At 44.0% G+C, this 10,825-nt stretch overlaps 2 protein-coding genes across 2 annotated transcripts; both read right to left on the reverse strand.

Moving 5' to 3' along the window:
* Positions 1 to 287: 287 nt before the first annotated feature.
* LOC109749561 (F-box/LRR-repeat protein At3g26922) lies at positions 288 to 5,386 on the reverse strand. Its single transcript, XM_020308503.4, has 4 exons — positions 5,183 to 5,386; positions 2,828 to 3,774; positions 1,073 to 1,228; positions 288 to 983 (listed from the first exon to the last, which is right to left on the reverse strand). Exons 2-4 carry the CDS (start codon positions 3,731 to 3,733, stop codon positions 621 to 623), a joined length of 1,425 nt encoding a protein of 474 aa, XP_020164092.1. The 5' UTR covers positions 3,734 to 3,774; positions 5,183 to 5,386; the 3' UTR covers positions 288 to 620.
* Positions 5,387 to 6,079: 693 nt separating this feature from the next.
* On the reverse strand, positions 6,080 to 9,804 carry LOC109749565 (CDP-diacylglycerol--glycerol-3-phosphate 3-phosphatidyltransferase 1, chloroplastic). The gene is made up of 8 exons (XM_020308505.4): positions 9,237 to 9,804; positions 7,889 to 7,955; positions 7,731 to 7,805; positions 7,582 to 7,633; positions 7,235 to 7,320; positions 7,086 to 7,160; positions 6,918 to 7,012; positions 6,080 to 6,626 (listed from the first exon to the last, which is right to left on the reverse strand). Exons 1-8 carry the CDS (start codon positions 9,686 to 9,688, stop codon positions 6,548 to 6,550), a joined length of 981 nt encoding a protein of 326 aa, XP_020164094.3. The 5' UTR covers positions 9,689 to 9,804; the 3' UTR covers positions 6,080 to 6,547.
* Positions 9,805 to 10,825: the final 1,021 nt, after the last annotated feature.

A 10,825-nucleotide genomic window follows, 5' to 3' on the forward strand; every position in this document is an offset into this window, starting at 1 on the left:
GATTCCAAAATATGAAGGATGCCTGAGTCAATTAGTTGAGCAAGAAAAAAAAATCAATTGTTATTCTCAGGTGCTCATTTTGTGCTTTGATCATTCTAGCCCCGATGATCCAAGAACAAAGCTTAGGACGCAAATAACTCCGCTCTAGAGTCGATTAACCGAAAAGGCCTCCCATCGTATGAAAGGTCGTACAGTGCACACGCTAACTCTAGAGCATGGGACAACACTAACCATCAGTGACCACACAGCTAACTAGAGAGTAATTGCAAAAACAACTGGTCAATATGTATCCATGTCACAGTACACAACTATGCTCAAAACAACAGGTCAATATGTATCCATGTCACATTACACAACTATGCTCAAAACAACAGGTCAATATGTATCCATGTCACATTACACAACCATGCTCAAACAGTACAAACGCTCGGAGCATAAGATTTTCGGCTCCATAACCCACAAGTCACCAAGTTTCAGAAGTAAGAGGAAGGATCCAAAGAGATGAAGGTCTCATCTAGAACAAAAGGAACTGAATATTGGATGGGTATAAAAGCAGTAACCCACCCTGCAGGGCTCTAGCGTCAAACTCTCAAATTCATTGCTCTGAAAGCCATACCCCCTCAGTAGTCATCAGATGCGTCGCTGAACCCATCATCACTCTGTTTGCTGTCAGACTCACTCATTGCGTAAGGATCATACTCTCTCCATTCTGGATTTCTCTTCACCCTCTTCTCGAAGATGCGCAGCTCCTTCGACCGTTCCTCGTCGGCACGTATCCTCTCCGCACGGTCCCGCTTTTCAATTTCATCATAGAAGGCAATATTTATATTGTCTAGACTAATCCCATTGACTACCAGAACACTTAGCAGCTTATCGATTCCTCCATCACCCTCTGAACATTGTATGACAACACTTTCAAGGAGTGGACACCGGAAGGTCATCCCGTCAATTGGCATGCAATCTATTTCCGCTCCTTCATCAAGCTAGAGATAAAGAGAAAGCAAAAGGAGAGGATATATTTTAGCAAAACTTCTCAATATAATAAATGCAATAGATATTACATGCAGCATACCGGCCTATGCATCAAAGTGAGTTCTTCTAGCCTCGGTGAAAGCTGGAGGAAGCGAAGCACAACGTACAAGTCCTCAGTTAAAAACCATTCGCCAATCTCAAGAGTTGTGAGGCTTTCAAACGCAGAACATGTTGGCAGCTCCTTTTCCAACATAACCTTGCATTGAGTGAGCGAGTGAGTTATGACTAGGACAAACCTAAAGCAACTACAATACCGATAACACCGTATCATTAACTTGAACGAAAGAGTGCAAACATCAAATTAGCATTGCAAGACAAGACATCATGAAAGTGTAGCAATACAAAACTGTTGCATCATAATTGATAATTGATATTCCGCTATAAGCCAACAGACCAAACTTCCCACTACGAAATTGTGAATTTTGTTACAGTTGAGAAAACATGCAAGTGGTTAAAGCCTTCCAAATGACTAAGTGTAAGCTCATCAAAAACAAAAACTGCCAATTTTGTTAGTAAGCTTATCAAACACAATGTCTCAAGCGCATTTTTTTTTCTCTTCTATCTGCTTACGCACAGCACTAACTAAGTGGTTAAAGCTTAAAAGTATCCATATCAAACAGAATTACATTTCATATCCAGGTTTCACACTCTGAATGCTTCCATCATATCTGATCCACTTTTACTTCTACTGAAAGTGTGCTCTATTTTGGTGGACATAATTAAGGTAAGAAAATCAAATTGTGGAAGAGATCAGTATAGAAAAATATTGAACCAACTCCAATAGTTGTTTGTTAGAATTTAGACCAACATAAGAGCATCTCTAGCAGATCCCGTAAAAACGGTCAAACCTTCAGATTTACGGTACAGGTTGAAAAAAAAACACCGAATAGATCCTGTAAAATAGCATACCCCGTATTTTTTTACAGGTTCTCGTATATTAGAGCAACCATCCGTCATGTATGGAGGATTCAAGCCGTTTTTTGAGGATCCCGTAAAACCGGTCAACCTGGAGCAGGGGGGCTGGCGACACCGCGCGCGAGCAGCGAGCAGGGGGAGGGCTCGGCAGCGGCTGGCCGGAGCATCGCCAGAGCATGCGGCGGGACGAAGCGTCGCCGGAAAGTCGCTGGAGCAGGCAGCGGGCCGGAGCGGCGCCGGAGCAGGCGGCAGGCCGGAGCAGCGCCGTTCTGGCCGGCCGGAGTTCGAGTTCGTCCATGCGTGTGTCACGGGTAAGAAGAAGCGTGAGGAGAAAACAAAGGAAAAAAACTTTTATGGTACGGGTTTATGGGATCTGTTCCACCCGATGCCTTGCGGTACCGTAAATTCGTTATAAGGGGACCTGTAAACTGTTTTTACAGGTGGTGTTTTTACGGGATCTGCTAGAGATGCTCTAAATATTAGTACTAATTCAAAGTTAATGGAGCAATATGATGAACTCATGGATATTAGGTTTTGCATTCAAAATGATCAAATCCACTTTAGCAGCAAGAATAAACAAAACGTACACCCAAATCATTGAGCAACGGCACTTAGATTTTACCTTTTTGTTGCAGCAGAAGTGTTTCAACTATTAAGTAAAACTACTTTCTTTACTTCCATTTTGTTCTGGAAACATGGTAGTAATAAATTTTACATTAACGACTACAAACAACAGCAACGGTTGAATAATGTAAGAAGTTTTATAATTCATTTTTTATACAGTTTAACAAGAATAATAAAAGAATGTGTGTTCTAGCAAAAATATTAAAGATAAAAAACAACAGATAGAACCGCAGGCTTGTCTTTTCAAAAGCCATACCTTTATGTCAGAACCAAATAATGCAAGCTTCTTGGCATACTTAAGAACTCCAGTGAACTTTGATTCACAATCAAATGAATACCCACAAGTATCTATGCGTGCGCTCTCTAGAGATGGCTGGTCTCTCCAGGAAATAGCTTCCAGTGAACATCCCGTGCACTCAAAGCCAATGAGATGAGGGGCAGCAATTGTGAATCCATCACACTCACCTAGGAAGCCATCAAGGGTTAGCCTTTTTAATGCTTTTGAGGCTATGAGATCAAGACGCATCGCAGAGTCTATCAAATTCAAGTCTTCTAGGCCAGGGCTCCGGGCAATGAATCTGTTCAGAGAAAGCTCATCCACTTCCACGTCGCGCAGAGTAAGTTTCTTGAGAGAAGGAAGATTGATTATGTCAGGCAGTACAAGTCCTGTGTGGTCATAATCTCGGTAGGGAGCATTACCCCACTGCAAATTTAGCTCCTGAAGCGAGCGGCAGGTGAAAATGGCAGGAGGTAAAACAGTCTTATCATATAGACAAAGTTTCACGTCAAGCACTTTAACATTATGCTTCACCGCATAGCCAATCCACATTCTGACATCATTGCAGTTCAGGGGACCATGAGGATTCCAATGCAGCTGGAATGTGTGCAAGTCTAGTTTCCGACGGACAAGCAATAGGTTGTTAACGAAACGAGTAAACTTCTCGACCTTCCAATGTTCGAAATCTCTGTAATCAAGGCGTATGAACTGCAGGCTTTCACACAGTTCCATCCACTTCCTAGACACCCTGCGCATGCGCACAACAGTTCTAATCCACACGCACGACAGGATTTTCTGGAGGATGTCTTCAGGCAGCCCGCTGATCAGATCACTTTCAGTCTCAGTATCACTCTCCATGGCATGCTCGTCATCTGACGACTCCATAGCAACCCTACCTCAAATTTCTTACCTAAAGGCTTCAAAACCTGCCATGTGTGTACATATTCCACAATTAGTACATGAAGTAATGAGGCCCGGCCCAGGGCAGATATCAATTGCCGCAAAAAGTGTCCAGGTTATCAATGCTGCATCAGTATGAAGGTTTTACTTGTTTAGCTGGGTTGTTCGCACAAACCAATGCAGGTTTGGTTAGTTCTTATAACGGTTACGATCTTATCACCAAATTAGGGAAGCAGAGCAATTTCCAGCCTCCCCTGTGTATTCCGTTCCTACCAAAACTTTTCTGCATACCACAACAGGGCACTGCATTCTCTAGCAATTTAATAGACAGAGTAAAACATTTTGCTCGGCATCGAGCATTTCCTAGCCAAGTAATGAACAGTAGATATCCAAATTTCCAATCCATGACGAGTTTTTGTTGTTGTTGTTGTTCTTGTTGTTGTAATCAGAGGCGGAGCTACAGGGTGGCCAGGGTGGCGGCCCACCCTGGAATTTTGGTCCGGCCTTTATACCTATGCAGTTAGAGATGTGTCGGAGAGAAAAAGAAAAGCCCAATAACACTTGACCCAACAAGCAACAACGCATGCATCCACCACTTCACGTCTGCACCACATCGAGCCTTCCCGCCCACGATGCCCAGCCGCCTCCGTCCCCGCCCACCTCGCCGCTTCCGCGCGACCCTGTCAGCCTCGCCGCTCGCCCGGACGCCCACGAGCCTCTTCTTCCCTCCTGCTTCTCCACCATCCACCCGGCCCTCGCAGCCAGCCTCACCCTCCGCGCGTCCGTGACCACCTGCGGGCTGCGGCCTTGCCCCTGGCCGCCCCGCGTTCGGAGCAAGCCGCCGCCCGCCCACCGCCCAGACCACATCTCAGGTCTCCAGCACTCCCGGTGGTCGTCAGATTTGAGGTCGCCCACTGCCAAACCCCCCAATTGATTTAGGGTTTGTTCTTTGTCGTGCTATCCACTGTCCAGAACACGAATCAACAAACACATGGTACAAATAATTTTGCACATCATTTGTGTTCAATTATGTCATTATGTTTGATAAAAGGAAAGTTATTACTGCAAAATTATTGAAGAATGAAGAGGACCACGGACATTGCTTTTGTAGATCTGGTATGTAGATACGAACATACGGGATCTCTATGTGGGATTGATAATTAGTTAGAAAATTCACATGTCATAGATGTCAAAAAAAATTAGGAGGACCACCCTGTCTTCAAATCCTAGATCCGCCACTGGTTTTAATACTAACACCAATAGGGATTATCTAAGAACCAGATCATCACTAGAGCTCACCGTAGGACGAGTTTGGCATGCCAGATTTAAGCAGTTTGGCATGCTGTTGCGCATAGATTAGCAGGGGAAACGCGACGTGTTTACAGAGAGGGAGAAATGGGATCTCCGAGCAAGAAAAAGATCTGAGATGCTTACGAGAAACGGCTGGCAGAGAGGTGTTCCGTTCCACCGGCAAGGGAAGAGGAGAACTCCCTCGGAGTCGCCGACGGCGGCGGCGATCCGAGGCCGAGGGCTTCTCTAGGGTTAGTTAGCAGGTGGGTTCGAGGCTTGGGGTGTGGCGTGCCATCGGACTGATATGTCTCCTGCCACTGCCAGGCTTCAGTAAGGAGTTTATTAATTATCCTTTGGATTAAACACAAGATAAAATTAAGGTGTGACCAGCTCTCATCTAGATAATAATTAATTAGGTCTCATTTAACTCCTACATCATTTGATTTCATGCGAGACCAATGCAATTTCTTTTTCTTTTTTTCTGATTAATCAAATGATACAGAAGTTTGATACTCCCCCGCTTCATAATATAGTGCATATGGATTTTTTTTAAAAGTCAAACTTTACAAACTTTGACCAAGTTTATACAGAAAACTATTTATATCTACAATATCAAATATGTATAATATGAAACTACATCTTATGTTGAATCTAATGAGATGTATTTTGGCAACCTAGATGTTTTTCTCTATAAATTTGGTCAAAGTTTGTGAGGTTTGATTTTCTAAAAATCATATGCACTATATTGTGAAACGAAGGGAGTAACCCATAGCAACTCCGATAGAAATAACATATCCTCCTGCCACGAACTATGGCTCGTTTATTGAACCCATCGATGAGAATGAACTCAACTTGAGTATCGAAAAATGGTTATGACTGGCAGGCGCTCATTTTGTGCTTCCAACTTGCTCGCCCCAGCCCGACTTGATTCTAGGAACAAAGCTTAAGAAGCAAATAATGCCTTATTTCGACCAGTAATCAGCTGGTTCAACTGGATCTATCCACTACTACATTTTAACCCGCAAGTACAATACAGGGACATAGAAAATATGAGTTTATACATTTCACCGTTTGCAGGGGTTAAAACGACTCAACTAAATCCTTTGGAATATGAGAGAATTTGTAGACTTCAACCGCTGACGTCTCAAGACTAGCCAACCTCTCTAGTCTGTACTCAACCTTAGTACAGAGCTGCAAGAATATGTACACTGGCATGCGGTTTGCCCTCCAGTAATTTGATAACCATTCTTAAGGGGAAAAAAATACAACAAATTCTACAGCTTTATATTCTAGTCAATGGCTCCATATGTTAGGAACTAGACTAATGGCTACTTGGGAGAGGTCCTAATACAGCAAACATCTGCAGCTTTCATTTTCAGAAACTGCACAACCCTTCCATTTCTTCAAATTTGGATGGTCCATGGAAACAATCGAGTTTCACCACTAATTGCTGGATTCACCAATCGTAATCTGGCTGGTATTTAACAAAAATGCAGGCAACAGCTGTCATCATGTCCTCGGTCTTAACTGATAGTATTTCACACCATAACCTACTGTGGATGCCATTGTTGTAGTAGCAACCAGCCAACTGCAGTTATAAAACAAATATTTAGCACGAAACACTGCAAGCAAAATAATCTAAAATGTTCTATATAAACTTTTTTTTTACAATCATCACTTATTGATGTTCAAGTATTCTTCTGTTTCAGTATTATTTTCTTGAAAATTATCAAATTTCACATAGGAGATGCTTCTGAGTTATGACAGATAAATAGTGGTTTGACTGATCAACGTAAAAGTATAATTTCATATAAAAAAACACCATTTTACCAAACTACAAACACCAGGGCAGACAAAAAGTTTGAAAAAAAAAGATTACCCCAAGTATGTAATATAATTCTGAGTCTCCTCTGTGCCGAATTCTGGCTGAAGGAGTGCACCAGCAACCAACATCAACTGAAATACTGTATTTACCTGCATTAAAAAATTATTGTCATGTGTGCCAAAGGTCCACAGGATCAAATAATGTGAGAACATAGTGACATACCTTGCTGATGAAAAGAGGTTGAACCTTCTCACGCTGAATTGCATCTAAGTTACAAAAGTCTGACCAACTGTTCCACTGGCGCAAGGATAATCAGGGTGAGAATTCATTTAAACACTTCAAATATATACCTAATTTTGTGTAAGTGGTACCTTCCATCCCAGGCTGGATGCTCGTTTGTAGAAAGCCCCACCCACCAGGAGAAAGTCTCTTGCAACCACCAGGCCAACAAGGCCAGCTTCAAGCAGAGCAATCAAAGTGCAACATCATTGATTGATTCGTCAAATTATTCGATTAAGGGCAAGAATAGCAGGACAACATAATGAGCTATCAGCAATCACCATCACTGTATTTTTTCTTAGATGAAGCTGGTGAATGGTTTTAGACATTCAGAGTATCACACAATGTCTCTGGTTGGGATTGACATTATACACAGGGATGCAAGCAAGCTGTGTAGCAAAGATACAAAAATGAAGAGAATATGTGTTGAGCTACTCACGATGTAAGAGCTCCTTCTCAACCATTGCTACAGCAACACAGCAAATCAACACCTAAGCAACACAACAGATACTGCAGGTCAGCTTAACAACACAGATATAATTTTATAAAGAAACATAAAGTTTATAAATATTGATTTGAAGTTTGAACCTTGTCAGCCAATGGGTCCAGATATGAACCAATGACAGAATTGATGCCCATCTTTCTTGCTAAAAAACCATCCAACTATTATCAGAGAAGAAATGATGAGTAAGGTTTTTAACATATGGTGTTAGTATGGTTGAAATATTATAAGGGTGTAATCTTACCCAATCACTTGCACCAGACAAAGCTAATGTGCCAAAAGCAGGAAGATACCATTCATTCATAATCATCCTACATAGCATATGTAGATCATCAGAACCAGAACCATAGATAAGAAAGATATAGATAATCATGGCCCTATATGTCTAAAATATTACTCCCTCCATCCCAAAATAAGTCTCAACTTTAGTAAAGTTGAGACACTTATTTTGGGAAGGTACTAAAGTTGAGACACTTATTTTGGGAAGGAGGGAGTATGTGGCAAGACAAAATATCCAAAACAGCAAATTAATCAAACATATACAAAGTACAAACATGGGCATCCTTTATTTGACAGCAATCGCATGCTCTGATACCTAGAGACTGAGTAATTCGAAATCACTGTTAGAACATCCAAAAAAGCTAATTTGACATTAACCACAATTTCAGACCTCCTGTAATGAAGCGAAACAACACAAAAACAAACAGGAGGATGGTGCAGTGTTGAAGTATGGAATGATAAGCCTACAGCCTGGCAACTTCTTCAGATTTGACACTGACACGCAGTGCTGGTTAAGCAATACATCTGATTCTAATGTGAAGAACAAACAATAGGTTTACTCAGCCCTTTATGTAATGTCATGTCACATAGACACAAGAACAAAACATTTCAGTATCTTTTGTCTGACATGGTTCAAAGCTGCCTGGTCAAACATGCATTTACATGATCAAAGAGAACATGAAGAAAGGTTCAATGATTGGTTAACATGTTTTGACTACAAGCTCCACAACCTTGGCGACAACTAACAAGTTCAGACATCGTATTTAATATCCTGTTTCAATTTGTAGCCTGGCAACCTCTCACTCTCTCATGAAATGTAAATATTTCGGGTTCTCGGTTCCTTAAGATATGAAATACAAAAGCAAGTCAGTCATGCCAATGTAAAACCTGAAATACAATCAATTATAAGACATTCATAAAGCCTCAACAATACATAACATCGAATATTCGATTCCTTTAAGGCTAACACATTCAGACCTACATCATCAGACACATCAACATAATTTTAAATAGCTGGTTTGCACAGAAATGAGTGCTAATCCAACAAGTATGCATGAGACTAATTTTTTTCATGAGGTACCCATGCACAAGCAGGGAGTCACCTATGAAAAATAACAGAGCATGGTAATTTATGGCATCAAGCCTGCACATACTTCCTATTTGATTCAATTAACACGGTGGGTACTGAATGCAGTACTAAGTAAACATCAGAGCAGTAGCATTTTGATCGAGAAGTCCAACCATCAAACTTAAGCACCTATCTTAATGCATCCGGTTCGACAGCATAGTGACACATGAAGGTAAGAACTCACCATCCAATGAGCGGCCCCGACGCCATGCGCCCGATCGACACCAAATTGGGCAGATTCAGAAACTTCTCACCTCCACCCGGACCCGCAGCCTCGCCTCCGTAGACCCGCTTGGGCTCCCACCGCACCGCGTCGGCGAGAGCCTGCGCACTGCCGCCGGCAATGGCGCGAGCCCTGTGGAGCTTCGAGCGGAAAGCGGCGGCGGTGGTGAACGGCGTGGCGGACCGCGGGAGCGTCCATGGGGACGAGGAGGGGAGCAGCGGTCCGCTGCGGGAGCGGGCGAGGACGCGGGGGTGCGCGGCCGCGGCCGCGGCGGCGAAGGGGGAGGGGGAGGGGGCGGGAGGGACGGCGGCGCGGAAGGGGGCGGAGAGGGTGTAGTGGGAGAGGAGAGGCCTCGGATTCGGGAGGGCGGGGTTCCTACGGAGGAGAGGGTTTAGGGTTCTGAGGAAGGCCATGTCCGTGGACTGTGGGGCATTGGAGGGGGTCGGGGGCCGTCTGTCGGGATCCTTGGGGAGGGGGAGGAGAGCTTCTTGCGCTTGGGGTTGGACTTGGTGGTGTTCTCGAGGAAGGTGACGGACGGGGAGTGGAGCGGCGGCGGCTGGTAGGTGGGGCCCCTCTGTGGTTCAGGCTCCTTCTTCTTCTCCGGCCCTCGAAGGAGTTGTACCATCATAAGAGCACCTACAGCCGCGGACAGCAAATCCGACCCCTCAAATGGTCACGCACGCTTTTGGGCGCGTCCGCTTGCTCAATCTGAAACCGGCGCTCCGGCATGAGCATAGCATACGTGGTTATCTCTTGCCGAACCATGACGAAGCCGGAGGGCGTGGGAAGAGCGACGGAGCGAGAGAGAGGTGGATGGGCTCGGGCTGGCGACGCAGAGAGGGGGGAGGTGGATGTGGCTAGGGTTGAGGGACGTCGGCCGACTTAAATGGCCGGGTTGGCCTCGACGCCACGCGACGTTCACACCCCCGACCAGAGGAGGCGTCCGTCGGACTGCCGGGTTTCGGGCGATTTCGTGTGGGACCCCATCTTCAGTCTGACGTGGCGGACGAGACGAGTTGAAATGCAACCTATTATTAATGAGATGGCAAGAAAGCTAAAAAGGTGGAAATGAAAGCTCTTATACAATTCTAGGAGCCTAATTTTGAATAACTCAACACTAACCTCTACTACAACACATTTTTTCACAAGCGTCATCACTAACAAATGGGTTGTAGGGGAGATGGATAAAATCAGGAGAGATTTTCTCTATAATGCTAATGAGGACGCTCGTCGTGGAAAATTCCTAGTCAACTAGAAAAGGATTTGCAAGCAAAATAAGCTAGTAGGGATTGGTATTAAAGACGTCTCGTGCTACAGCAAAGCCTTGTGTGCCGCTGGCCTTGTTTGGACTGTGGGGTGATCTGCACCCATTATCTGCCACTGCTCTACCATGTGATTAGATGTAGTTTTTCTCTGTATGTACCGATATTGAGCTAGTCGATGATGGTCGGGACAAAATATGGGTTGGCCAATGGCTTCATGGTCACGCATTGAAAGACCTCGCCCTTAGTATATGCTCTGACTAGGAGAAATAAAACATGTCAGTTAAG

This window comes from Aegilops tauschii, chromosome 3 (genome assembly GCF_002575655.3).
Source record: "Aegilops tauschii subsp. strangulata cultivar AL8/78 chromosome 3, Aet v6.0, whole genome shotgun sequence".
NCBI lineage: Eukaryota > Viridiplantae > Streptophyta > Magnoliopsida > Poales > Poaceae > Aegilops > Aegilops tauschii.